The 14855-nt window shown below is 44.9% G+C and overlaps 1 protein-coding gene across 1 annotated transcript in view; it reads left to right on the top strand.

The window, feature by feature from the left end:
* Positions 1 to 14855, top strand: part of LOC146863626 (extracellular calcium-sensing receptor-like) — an 87862-nt gene that overhangs the window by 25684 nt on the left and 47323 nt on the right. The window contains exons 2-3 of the mRNA XM_085636643.1: positions 516 to 1343; positions 3812 to 3966. Coding sequence (XP_085492769.1) covers positions 516 to 1343; positions 3812 to 3966 — 983 coding nt within the window. The remainder of the gene's footprint in view (positions 1 to 515; positions 1344 to 3811; positions 3967 to 14855) is intronic.

Consider the following 14855-nt stretch of genomic DNA (forward strand, 5'->3'; position numbering starts at 1 on the left):
GCTTTACATTCCTTCAAGACTTAGCGTAAAGGCTGCTTCCCAAAGCTACCACTAGGATAGCTTTCAATAAAGGTTGTCTTTTACCAATCACCATAAGGGGTTGTTTGGACTGATACAAGGTGCCCACTAGAAATAGTGGACAGCACATATGATGCCACCTTCTCACAGGTAAGATGTGTTGCATCTGACCAAATTGAAATTTTCACTCTACAGGTAGCACCTTTTACAGAAACCCTTTGCAAATAATCAGACATAAAGGTATTTCACCTAAAATATCTTGGCAGATAATGTTTTAATTAGAATCTATTTTTTGTTAAATTTGTAATAATTGTTTTTGAAGATCATGTTTGCTATTACAATATTTTATCTTCATTCAAACCAGTAATATTTTGTTATATGTTTCCTTTACCTAATTTCTGAATCTTGTGTTAAAATTCCATTTGTGTCGCATAGCCCATATAAGAGTGTGTAGAAATTTTTCACGAGCTTTCTCTATAATTTGTTCTCATTTACAGATTAGCTTTGGAGCTTTGGATCCCATTTTTAGTAACAAATTGAGCTTCCCATCCTTTTACCGGACAGTTCCCAGTGAGTTCTCCCAGCTGGAAGGTATTTCTCAGTTGCTAAAACTTTTTTCCTGGAGCTGGGTTGGGATTCTTGTTCCAGAGACTGACAGCGGTGAGAGAGCTTTGCGACAACTGATGACGCTGATCACCGAGGGTGGAGGATGTGTTGAGTTTTTTCATATGTTACCTGTTACAGATTCAAACATGAATAGTGAAAGACTGATCCTGATCGCAACTGCTCTCAAGAGGTCCACCGCTCAGGCCATCATTCTGTATGGCAGTGGCGCAGAAATAGTAGACTTTTACTGGTTTTCTGTTTGGTACCATGTGCCACCGAAGGTTTGGGTGGTGTCAGGGGAAGCCCATGTTGAGGAATTATTTCATATTCGCGATGCCTGGAAATCATTTAATAAACTCATCACATTTTCAATCAAGAAAGGGGAAATCAATGGATTTAAAGATGTTCTTCAAGGTGTCAATCCTGCCACATTTCCAGAGTTTGGTCCCTTGGACTTTCTCTGGGAAGGAATTTTTGAATGTGAGTCAGCTGGAAGAGGGAATAATACTGGGGTTTATTTGCCTTTTTGTTCAGGAAATGAAACTCTGCAAAGTGTTCATTTGCCCAGCTATGATGTTGTGAACTTTAGATATACATTCAGTGTTTACACAGCTGTCTATGCTCTTGCACATGCTTTACATGAGATGCTTGAATCACCCTCCAAGGAAGGAACAGCTCGTGCTGCTGGGAGCTTCCATCGGGATCTCAAGCCCTGGAAGGTAAGGGCTCTTTGCATAGACCTGCAATGCCATATGTGTCTCTTTCCACAATAACACTGGACACCTGGCCATTACTTTTTAACAGTAGCGTCATGTATTTTTTTCAGTATGGGTATCAAATATATCTGTTGAGATTTTGCTGCATTAAGTCAAAGACTCTTCAGATTTTCATCAGAAGTAACAGTATAATGCTAGCGGATCAAACCTTCTCATATGGCCAATACCTGATATGATATGTCATATATTGTCCTCAGTAGAATCACTTTAGAAAACATACTAAATAGTTTGCAATTCCCATCTATTGATTTACACTGGGACTGGAGATAACTGCCATAATTCTTCATAGTGTAATTACTCACAATTATAGTAATTATGTGTAATTACATGGGAAGTGTAATCTAGAATTTAGTAATAATCTCTTAGAGCAAAATACACTCTTGTGTTCAAACCAAGTCTGGGTGGTGAACTCTGCTCTGCTTGCATCAACTTCAAGTTGGCGAGCACGAGCATGGAAAAGCAACCTCCTAGCGAGATTTCTCAATGCGGGCGGTCAGATTTCTCATTGCGAGTGATTGCGTACGCTCGCATTGAGAAACAGTCCGTTCCCGTTGACTCAAGTAAAAATCTACTCAAACAGCAGAAAGGAATCCGCGCACGCTTGCGTAGTGCATGGTGCTATTTGCGATGATTGCACTGTGTGCACAAGCACTTGACACTGAAAATCACCGGGAACTGCATTTATCTAACACCCTCCACTGCTCGCGGAGCACGGCATAGCGCAGCGGAGGTTTTTTTGCACTTTCAAACTGGGCCTGAGGATGCATTTTCCACTATGAAAATAGCACAAAATGGTGCAGGCAATGGACAGCCACAGCCAGCAGATTCTAGACTTTCTTTTAGATCATTGTTCCTGCGCTCCTGCAGCAGTATTCATTCCCCAAATTACACTTGATTACTTAAGCTAGATTAATCGTGTAATTTTGGCAATTTTGCATTTCAAGACTAAGGACTCATTTTTGAAATTACTCTGATTACTCCAGCATAATTAAAATTATGCCCAGGCCTAATTTTCACCCTTGGCATAGAGTATATATGGGTTCAGGTACAATGATGAGATGGGCATAGCCAAAATTATTTTAAATTGTAAATATGCATTCTTCTTCTTATTAATATTAAGATTATTATTAAGACCATATTTATTTTGTTGCCATATTAGTGTACCATATTGTTCTAAAAATGTGTAGAATACATCAAGTCCATGCTTCAAGGTTAAGAGAGCAAGGAAACTGACAGGATCCTAAATAACCGCACATTTTAAAGTCTCGGCTGCCACCTTGATTCCCAAAAATATTTAAACCTACCCAGAGGAGTACGGCTTGCTATGCAATCTACTAATTTACCTGCAGATTTGTATCAGTCGGTGTCCTACTGCACAATACCCAGAAACTGCTGATTTATTTCTGGATTATTCTATACACTGCAAGGGACATATTTGGCAAAGCATGAGTACCCTAAGAAAAGAAAAAAGATTTCAAAAAAGCCAAATTAGTGATAGAATGTGACATGCATTCCAGCGTTTTCCCTAAGAAAAGAAAATGAAAAGCATGTTTAACCTATGAGCAGTGTATAGACATGTGCAACAACTAGAAACATGTTACATGAGGACTAACGTGATTATTATTATTATTATTATATGACATTTGATTAAGCGTGCGGCTACCCCCAACGGGGGTGTCCCGGCGCTGCGGACAACTGCGGTACGGAGCAGAAAAGGCTAGCAGCTAGCAAATAGCCAGGTCTTCAGGTTTCGTCTGAAAAGGGATTCGGTGTCAGTCATACGGATGTGAAGAGGGAGGGCATTCCATAGCCTTGCAGTGATTACTGCAAAGGCTCTACCACCTCTCCTTGCTCTATGGTATCTGGGGGGAAGCAGTAGTCGCAGGTGATTGGATCTAAGTGTCCGGACGGAGTGAACCTGCTTCAGCCTGTGTCTAAGATATCCTGGCCCCCTACCGTTCAAGGCCCTGAAGGTAAGAACCAGGGCCTTAAACTTAATCTTAAGATGAGGAGAGATCGAATGGCGGTAAGGGATATTACAAATCAACCTGGCCGCCGCGTTTTGGACCAGTTGGAGTCGGTGGAGGAGATAAGCTGGTGTCCCCACATAGAGGCTATTACAATAGTCCAGGAGGGATGTGATGAGAGCATGCACGATAGTTTTCAAGGAATCCCGAGGTAGATAAGGAGACATCTTTTTTATCATATGGAGTTTGCCAAAGCAGGCTGAGGTGACTTTATGGATTTGGATCTTGCCAGATAGCTCATTATCCAGTTGGAAGCCCAAATTGTGGGCTACATTGACCGGGGAGGGGGGAGGGTTTAGTTCTGAAGGGCACCATAAAGATGGGGGAAGAGGAGTTTTTTGGTTAAAAAAAAAGCACCTCGGTTTTGTCCGTATTATGCTTCAGAGTATTGGAGGTCATCCAGGCTACAATGTTCGAGAGGCAGGTTTTGAAATTGGAAAGTCTTTCGTCAGAGTGGTCTCTAAAGGAAACGATAAGCTGAGTATCATCCGCATAGGAGACCACTCTGACTCCAGAGGCCTCTACCACGTTTGCCAAAGGTGAGACATAGACGTTGAAGAAAAGAGGGCTAAGCGCCCACCCCTGAGGGACTCCGCAGCTAAGGTTTTTTTTGTCTTTCAACATAAAGGGGTTGCACCATGCCTGTTGGGTTCTGTTAGATAGAAAGGATTTGATCCAGGCTAACGGTGTATTACGAATCCCAACGTCGTAGAGTCTATCTAGCAATATGGCATGTGAGACAGTGTCGAAAGCTGCGGACAGGTCGAGGAGTACAAACATGGCCACCTCGCCTCTGTCCACGCTTTCCCTAATGGTTTCCGAGACCTCTAGTAGTGCAGTCTCCGTACTGTAGCCGGATCTGAAGCCGGATTGAGAGTCGTGAAGTCGATTTTGGGCCTCCAGGTAGGCAGTAAGCTGTTCCTGCACTACCTTTTCTAATATTTTGGCTGGTTTGGGAAGAAGTGATATCGGACGATAGTTAGAATAAATTAAAGGATCAGCTTCCGCTTTTTTTAGAATAGGAATTAACATGGCCTGTTTCCAAGAAGTAGGAAATATGCCTGTGGCAAGAGAAGAATTCCAGATAGAGATGAGCGGGTGTACAATAGCCGGGGCAAGGGCAGTAAACACCTGGGCTGGAACTGGGTCGAGAGGAGAACCTGATTTACATTGCTATATTTTTAAAAAAGCAGTGTCAACTGTGATTGCTTTGAAGGCATGAAACAGTGTAGAGAGGATGGGATCCTGAAGAAGAGTATCCACTTCCGTTCTCTCCGAGGGATTGAAAGTGGAAAAAATATTGATTATTTTAGTGTGAAAAAAATTGGAAAGGCCATCACAGATCTCTTGACTGGATTTAGTGGGACCAGTAAGGGCAGTAGGATTAGTAAAATTTCTCACCCATTTGATAAAGTGTTTTGGTTGAATTTTAATGGAGAAGTATTCTTTCATAGTAGCCTTTTTAAGTATGTGGAATTTTTTCACTGCAGCTCTATAGGTGTTTTTAGCCGAGGGGTCGTATGTTAGTCTCCATCGACATTCAAGCTTTTTGCATTTGCTCTTCTCTTCTCGGAGCTTAGGAGAGAACCAGGGGGCCGAGGGAGTCAACCGTGTCGAGGCGAACGGTAGCAGGGGAGCGATGGTGTCCACAGCTAAAGAGAGGCAACTATTAAACTTCTCCACATTTGAATTAGGGTCAGCCGATGAGAGTTCGTTCAGATTGTTCAATCTGGGCTTGATTTTATCACAGGTGACTTTATACCATTTTCTCCCCAACCCCTCTTTACGGCTGTCGCTGGACAGCTGGGGGCTGAGGTTAAAGTGAAATGGTATAAGGAAATGATCAGACCAGAGCAAGGGTTGCGGCTCGAGGGTGGTGAAGGTTGATAAGTTAGTAAAAATAAGGTCAAGGGTGTGCCCCGCCTTATGCGTAGGACTATGGATTCTTTGGTCTAGGTTTAGGCCTTCGAGAGTTTCTAGTAAAGATCTGGCTTTAGGGCATGAGCTTTCATCTACATGGAGATTGAAATCACCTAGAATTATGAAATGGGGGTGTTTTAGTGATAAGTCCGCTAAGGTCACAAGTAGCTCTGAGAGATGCGAAGAAAGTGTGCCAGGAGGATTATAAATCAAGACTCCTGCCAGAATTAAGTGCGAGGCATCAGATATGCTAAAATACATGGCTTCAATGGGGCCTGAGTTTGTTAAATTTCTCGATGTGATGTTCCATTCTTTCCGTAGTATTATGGCAATTCCCCCCCCCCCCCCTTTAGTGCCTGGCCGGTTGATCCCTGCAAGGTAGTATTCCCCGGGAATTGCTATAGCAATATCTGGTTTAGAAGTGTCTTTAAGCCAGGTTTCGGTTAGAAACATCAGGTCCCATGCGTGAGACGTGAGAGATAGCCAGATATCATTGGCATGTTTTGGGAAGGACCGGCAATTTAGTAGGCAAGCGTTTATTTGTCTGGGCGGCGTCTGATGGGGATTCAGAGAGCAACGATCTTGCAAGTTGTTAGGCACATAGGCGAGTGAGCATGAGCAGTATTTACATACAAAGCGCCTGGTTAATAGTTGCACAGGGTTACATATCTTTCCATTGCAGGGCCGGGGTCTTAGTGATAGCAGAAATCACCTTGACAGGCATATCCGCCTGATTGGGGGGCCACTGACAGAGTTTCCCGCGCTAGTCGCGGCACAGGCGCGGGGTTCACATAGCCTTTCTACAGGAAACTCACCTTAATCAAACTGAGGGATTAGCGCTGAAATGTAGATGGTGAGGTCAACTCTTTTACACGACTTATTCGGCTTTTGCAAGGGGAGCATTGATATGGATTAGAGCGGGAGTCCCATTCCAACCAATAAATTGCACAGTAGATCCAGAGGGGAGGTTTGGAGCAGTATTGGGCCGCCTCGATGGGATAGATGTAACATTGTGCAGCATATACGCTCTCAATGTGGATCAGATCCCCTTCCTTAACCACCTATCTGGGAAATTGGCTCCCTACTTGACTGGACCAGTTTTAATGGGGGCGGACTTTAATTCCATAGCAGACATCACAATGGATAGATCCCACCCCCCGCTCTCTGACGCTCCCATACATAAACTCTCCAAGGCTAGACATGCGTGGCAGGACAAGTGGAGGTTGATAGACACATGGCGCGCATATCACTTAGAAGAGCAAGATTACCGCGCTCCATGAACTGCACGTGTGGTTAGAGGCGATGTTGTGCACCCCTGGTATCCACGCTAAAGTGACTCACAGTGAATACCTCGCAAGAACACTTTCTGACCACAACCCTCTGCTGGTGACTATGTGTTGGGCCAGGAAGAGACCTGTGGTGTCGACTTGGAGATTGCGTCCAGAAGCATTGGAGGACACAGTCTTCCGCGAGGCAATTAAGACAGGTATCACCCAATACTTTAATGAGAACGAAGGGACAGCTACCACAGTGGCGCTGGAGTGGGACGCTTTTAAGGTGGTAACACGGGGCCTATGTCTCGCAAAGATGGTGGGGGTGTGGAAGACGCTTGTGAACGATATTGACACAGCGGAGCAACGTTTGCGTACAGTTTTAGAAGCTAGGGAAGCAGTAGCAACCCAAGTGGAACGCTTACGCTGCTTTGACCATAGAACCTATTTAGCGAAGGCGCATGCAGAGGGAGACAAGGCGAGCACATTATTGGCATGGCTAGCAAATCCAAATCCTCTGGGCGCGCTCATCGTAGGACTGACGTTTCCGGCGGGAGAGCTGGTATGCACCCAACAAGAGAATAATGGGCTGTTTCTGGATTACTGTACCGAATTATATCGAAGCAAGTTGGGAATTATACAGGAGAGATCCTATCAGACTTGACCCTGCCACAATTAGATAAGGAACAAGCAACATTATTGGGACAGGATATTACACTAGGGGAAATACGGGGCGCAATCAAACACATGGCACGCAACAAAACGCCGGGAATAGATGGCCTGCCCATAGAGTTTTATTCAACATATGTAGATTGCCTAGCACCGCGGTTGCTAGCAGTGTTCCAGGAAGCACAGGAAACGGGACAGCTACCTGCCTTTACTAGGGAAGCAATAATTATTCCTTTTTTAAAGTCTGGAGGGACCCTCACTGATAGGGCTGCCTATCGCCCTCTCTCCATGTTGACCACTGATTATAAAATTTTAAGTAGAATCCTTGCGACTCGACTCCTCCCATATATGGTACAGCTGGTCCATTGTGACCAGGCAGGATTCATACCCACCCGGAATACATCTACTAGTGTAAACCGGTTACTTCGCAATTTAGGGGAAGATCATAGTGCGACGGTCTTATCGGTGGACATTGCAAAGGCCTTTGATAGCCTGGAGTGGCCATATTTGTTTCAGGTCCTGAGAGCACTGGGCCTGGGGGAGGATTTTGTGAGATGGACTGAAATACTTTATAGATCAGCCACTGCGCGGGTGCCGACAGGAGCGACAATATCCTCTCCTTGGTTAATCGAACGAGGCACGCGACAGGGGTGCCCACTCTCCCCTCTACTATTTGCACTAGCCATCGAACCTTTGGTGGCCAAAGCCAGATCGGGAAGACATTATACTGGCCTAGAATTACGTGGAGACATGCAATATATATCGCTCTATGCTGATGACCTCCTCATGTTCCTGGCTGATACAGAGGGAGCTCTGCGTGGAGCGACATCTCTGCTGCGTACCTTTGGGTCGACCTCGGGATTGCAGGTGAACTGGGCGAAGACTTGCCTGTTTCCTGTGGACAAATCGATGACGAGCCCTATGCAAGTAGAGGATATTCGATGGGAACCTCACTGCCTACCTTATCTTGGAACTAATATATATCACTCGCAGGAAGACCTATTGGATGGTAATATAGGCAGAGCTTTGAGAGGCATCAAGGGTAGTATGGTGTTCTGGAGCACTCTGCCCCTTTCCGTAGCAGGTCGAGTGGCACTGTTGAAAATGGTGGCTTTACCCTGGTTGTATTATTTTAGAGTGCTGCTAATATGGATACCAAGTTCGATTTTTAAAACACTCCGCTCTATGATGGGGGGGTTCTTGTGGGGCAACGGACAGAGAAGGGTGGCATTGGACATAATGATGCGGCCACGAGGTGAGGGGGGTTGGGCAGTCCCAGATTTTGAATCTGGTGGCACAACTGCAATGTCTCACCCAAGCAGTGGCCAGGGAGTTCAGGGGCCCGGATGATTTGGCCAGTCGGTGGATCCCACGTCACATACTGTCCTTCATTATCCTCCAGCAGCGACTGCACCTTATAGTATTGTCCCATGAGGAGCGGACACTACGATTATGCTGGAATCGGACTCAGCGCAGAGGCGAGATTGCCCACCCATATGCCCCGGAGATACCCCTGGGCATGTGTACTGCACTCCCGCATTGGGGGATTGGACTGCATTGGCCGTGTGGGAGGAGTTAGGGGTCCACGTGCTGCAGAATAGATGCGGCCTTCCCAGGGGCGACTTTTTACTGCACTCAGCTTTAACATCAGTAATTCAGCGGCATTGGGGAGGAGGGCTATCAGAACCGCGGACGACTTTGGATTGCCAATACGTTGTGATGGCAGCAGGGACATTTAAAGCTGTCACATGCTTAGATAGGCGAATGATAAATGAGGGAGTAAAACCATTGACTCAATTGCAGGGGAAATGGGAGGCAGACCTTGGTAGGGAAATCCCGGAGACAACATGTTGAAAGAGCGTTGAAGAGCACACGTAATGCCAGGTTTCAATTGGTTCATTTTTATATACTACACAGAGCATACTTAACCCCAGATAAGATCAATAGGTATTTTAAGGTGGATACTGCTCAATGCCCACGCTGCAATCTAGAAGGAGCGGACTTTCCCCACATGATGTGGAGCTGCCCACAATTGGGAACGTATTGGGAGGAGGTGGTTGACTTACTCCGAGAGGTGACATATCGACAAATAGAGTCAGATATGGGTGTGTGCCTCTTGCACTGGTTCCCACACACAACTAGAACATAAGTCACAAGCAAGTTCTGGGACTTGGGTTTGTTGTTAGCTAAGAGGGAGCTTACAATACACTGGAAATCTAAGCAGGGTCCCACCTTTCCACGATGGAGGGCAACATTTCTCAAATGGGCGACAAGTGAGAGCATAGTTCGATTCCAACAAGCTAAGAGAGCTAACAACGAAAAGGCACTTGAAACTGCAAGGGCGTGGGAGCCCTTAGTTGCATTGTTACATGACCCTGAGTTAGATTCGGATGGGACACAGTGCTAGAAACATAAATGGAAGAACCTTGAGCAGCTGTCTAACAGGAGAGTTGAAGTGTTGATCGGGCACTATAATAATACACATAGGACTATAATAGAATGAGCTGAACAACTAGGGAGCTACTGAGTTAATTAACTTTGTGCATCACAGAGCACATATCAGAACCGCGGACGACTTTGGATTGCCAATACGTTGTGATGGCAGCAGGGACATTTAAAGCTGTCACATGCTTAGATAGGCGAATGATAAATGAGGGAGTAACACCATTAACTCAATTGCAGGGGAAATGGGAGGCAGACCTTGGTAGGGAAATCTCGGAGACAACATGTTGAAAGAGCGTGGAAGAGCACACGTAATGCCAGGTTTCAATTGGTTCATTTTTATGTACTACACAGAGCATACTTAACCCCAGATAAGATCAATAGGTATTTTAAGGTGGATACTGCTCAATGCCCACGCTGCAATCTAGAAGGAGCGGACTTTCCCCACATGATGTGGAGCTGCCCACAATTGGGAACGTATTGGAAGGAGGTGGTTGACGTGTTGATCGGGCACTATAATAAGACACATAGGACTATAATAGAATGAGCTGAACAACTAGGGAGCTACTGAGTTATTTAACTTTGTGCATCACAGAGCATGGTTTCTATACACCTATTGCATATAACCTGAACACACCGGTGGTAGGAGGTAGGAAGGGGGAGGGAGTGAGGGGGGAAGAACTGGTTTGCTTATTACTGATGTGGTTGCTTATTAATTAAAATGATGTGTCTTGTTTGTGGGCCACTTATAGTCACACAACTGCAAGAGGACAATTACTCGAAAGGGCAGTACTGAGACATAGCCTCTCATAGATGGAATTGTAACCACTCCAACATATAGACAACTAATGGGGTACAATCTATCGAAGAACTTTGGTAAAATGTATATCAACCAAATGTATGCAAATCAAACACCAGTAGATTTGGTTTTTCTTTGTTTGTTTTAAAATCCAATAACAATTTTTATTTTAAATGACAGTCAACAAGTGTTTAAACATGTATATATGTTTCATTCTGAATAGAACACATAACTGTTGTGAAATTTGTTTCAAACCCTACACATGAGAGAATCATTTGAAGGGAAAAGAAATGACAAGTAGCTAAGGTATTACTAATGTTTAGCACAATCAGTAGTCACAGTGGTAAATCTAACACACCATTCTACAAATATATGCACTCCCCCAATATTTGTGGCATTGTAATATAGAACAATAAATCTTGCCCCCTTGATGTATGCACTTTTCTCAATGTTGTAGCGACTTACAGAATGTAGCTGTGAATCTGAATATACCTGTGACTGTCTGCTAGGACATGACATGGAGCAAACTGTCTGGAAGGAGGTAGAGCTCTCATCACATCATTAGATGTTGGGGCTGCCTGAGTTCGTGCTCATGGCCAAACGGTCCAGGGCAGCCTGTGAGGGGAGTCAGAGGGACCCAGAGCCTGAAACAGTGGTTGCAGTACCTGGCAGAGAGAGAGGGGTCAGGCGGCATGAGAAATTAGACCAAATATTTCCCACAGTCCAAAAGCAGTCTAATCTTGAGGTGGAGGACCTGGTACCTACAGGAGAATACATGTCTGCCATGGGAGACCCACCTGACCTGGCTGGATGGCAGCCTGTAGGAAGACTGTCCAAGCCATAGTTCTGCAATGTACAGAGAGAGTGCCCAACTCTCAAGAGTCTATGGTGATGACTAAGGCCCATAAAATTGGAGCATTTCTGGTTATTGCCTCATTTACAAGCAGAAGGATCTCCTGAATAGTGAGCCTATTGTCTCTAAGCCTGTGTGAAACCAGAGTGTTGATGGGCCTCCAGTTTTGTACACCATTCCTTCTGGAGCTGGCTCATGATATTCCCTTGGTAGGACATTTAGGGTGGGCCAAAAACTCTTTGCTACCTGTTAATCCAATTTTATTGTCCCCAGATAAGGATGAAGTCAAATACATTTCACAGATCCTGTATGTCATGTCAGGCCAATGAATAGTCAGGTTGGAAGTGCAAGGCTCCCATCCAGAATTTCCCAATGTTGAAGCACGCTTTGACAGGGTGGGTGTAGACATTGTTGGTCCCATTAATCACAAGACAGTCCTTGGGAACAGGTTTATCCTGGTGTTGGTGGACAATGCCACCCGGGGTGCTAAGGTCATACCCATGGTAGCCAGGGCACTGATGGTGATATTTACCTGAGTGGGGTTCCCTAAAAGGGTAGTGTCTGATAGAGACATCAGCTTCATATGATAGTACATGAATTCCATATAGATAAAGTGTGCTCTTACCTACCAGTTCCCCAAACCATACCATCTCAAGACCAATGGGCGTGTTGGCAGATTCAACAAGATCCTGGAGGGATAATCATTGGGGCTCTTTCACCCTCAAAGAATCAGGATGCCTTGCTTCCATGCCTGTTGTTTGATTACAGAGTGGTACTACACAAGGCAGCAGGTTTCAGTGCCTTTGAGGTGTTCTTAGGGCACTCTGTGAAAGGACCTATCAGTCTCACGAAAGAGGGATGGGAGAAAGCAATGAGGAAACCCTCATAAAATGTGGCTGATACATGAAACAAGGTACTGAAAATTCAGATGACAGTCAGAAAATGATCAAACAATTGCATGACAAATAGGCCACTCTGGTGGAATACTAACCTTGCCATGAAGTGCAAATTATAGAACCCATGGAGCTTTAAACCCCCACAATATTAGTGGATTGGATTGTATGAAATCAAGGATTAATCCTGTCCCCCACACTGACAGAAGGCCATCAGAGAAACTGTGTATTCATTCAATCAATCAATCAATCAATAAATCAATATATCTATCAATCAATCAGCATATGTAAAGGGCAGCACTGTCATTCCTAAGGCTATCTGGGCACTAAGGGTGCCAAGTCTCTATTGCAAAGCCATAGAATTGAGTTTCTTTCTGAAGTCTGCCAGGGAGGGTGCTGTTCAGAGGTGGAGAGACAGGTGGAGTGGCCCCACTGCCCCTGCGATGGATGTAGGGTGTGTGTGCAAGGGCAAGTGAGGCAGAGATCAGGTGTCTTGAGGGCAGATGGAACTTCAGTCAGTGGTTGATGTAGAATGGTCCTTAGTTGTGAAGAGCTTTGTAGGCATGTATGTGGATCTTGAACTGGCATCTTTTCTGAATGGGAAGTCATTGGAGGTTTTTGAGATGAGGGGTGATGTAGGTCCATTTGGGGAGGTCCAGGATGAGTCTGTCTGAAGTTCTCCATGGTCTGGGGTCTTCTGTGGAGCTGGGTGGAAATTTTAGTGTAGAGAGTGTTACCGAAGTCGAGGCGACTGTTGACAAGGGTGTGTGTGATGTTCTTTCTGGTGTTGATTGGTATCCATCTGAGGATTCTGCAGAAGGAGGTGACTGGGAGGTTGAGGTTGTTGAGGCTGGGAGAGTTGGTTTGGGAATAAAAGTTGTTGTGGATGGTGGCGATTGCTGTGGAAGTGGTTCAAGAGGGTGTTGCAGAGTTCTTGGGAGGGGTGTGTGGTGTTCTCTGTGGCTGTTGGTTTGGAGAATTTCTTGAGTAATTTGAAGACCTCCTAGACATGGTTGGCCATGGTTTCAATGCAGGCAGTGATGGCTGGTCTCTTGGCTTCATTGAGGCACAGGTCGTAGTTGCTGCGGGCTGCTTTGTGAGCGGCACTGACTGAAGGATTCTTAATGTCGAGCTATAGCTTCTGAGTCACTTGGTGGTTCTGATCTGACTGTTGACAGTTGTTAGGACAATTTGCCTCAATATTCTCACGAACTATTCAGCTCAGAAATTAATGTAACCATGACATTCATCCAAGGGAGAGGAGGCCAATCAAAAACAAGATTTGCAGGCTATTTCATAAGGTGAGAGACAGCATCAAGCATCAGGTGTCCAAGATGTTGGAGATAGGGGTGGTTGAGCACAGTGGTATTGGTATCAAAGGCTGCCTCACCAAGTAGTGGTTCTGTTTGGACTACAAGGGCCTCAACACAGTCACATAGTGGTGATGAGCTTTTGACAGGTTAGGAGCTTCCACGTTTCTCAGTTCTTTTTACTTGACGCTACTGTATTTGTAGGTAATTCTAACAGCGGGAGCCAATAAAAGGTTGAGAATGACCCTGTCACCTTCAAAAGTTTATTCAACTGGGTCCTGGCTGCGTAGAAGAACTTTAGTGCTACCTACCTGGATGACATTGCTGTCTTCAGCTCCACCTAACCAATGTGAAGGAATTACTACAGTCCCTGAAGCCATCGGGCATGAATATTAAGGCCAGTAACTGGCAGATAGGGAACTGTTCTCTTGGGTACATGGGTCACATAGCTGTTTTTGGACTTGTACAGCCTCTCCAGCCCAAGACCCAAACCATCCTGGCCTAAGAAACTCCCAATACAAGACCCAGGTGAGAGCCTTTTTAAGCCTCACTTGATATTATAGGAGGTTTGTGGGTGTTACCACACTATTCTTAACTCCCTGGCTGAGCTGACTCCCAAAAGCAGCACAGGAATGTGATCTGGATAGAGCTCTGTCAAAAAATGTTGATAGTAACAATGATGCTGTGTGCACAGCACCAGTGCTCAAGGCACTTGACTTTTGTACGGAATTGTTTGTGCAGGCAAATGCTTTCATAACTTAATGAGGGATGAAAGACCAACCTATAGCCTTCATCAGTAGATGGCTACTAACCAGGGAGCAAGGCTGCAGATCAATTGAGAGAGAGGTATTTGCAGTGGTTCAGACAGACTACAGGCCACCCAGATAGCTGATGCAGGTGCGAGGTGAGAAGCCTTAACAGTTGAGGTAGTCCAATTTCCTACTGGAATTTAAACCAATGCTTAGTGTCTTTCCTGGTTTTTCCACCTTGAAGATGAGCATTTCCATGGGAGTCATGGCGGTTGGTAGTTTTCTATGCATTCTGGTTATATAGGAAATGATCATCTTATAATTCAAGAATCATGTTAATTTCTATTCAAAATCCAATCTGACAGAAAAACTGAATTTTTAATCATTACATTTTCCATGCCTAAATCTTCTGGAGGTTAATTTGCATTAACCTCCAGCTGCAGCCCTCTGAGTGCCCACTCCCAGATAAGGTGTGAAAACTTCTCCCAGAGAGGAGACAAAGAATAGTAACTCAGACCCCCT

Source organism: Triturus cristatus, chromosome 2_1 (assembly GCF_964204655.1).
Source record: "Triturus cristatus chromosome 2_1, aTriCri1.1, whole genome shotgun sequence".
In the NCBI taxonomy this organism is placed as follows: Eukaryota; Metazoa; Chordata; class Amphibia; order Caudata; family Salamandridae; genus Triturus; species Triturus cristatus.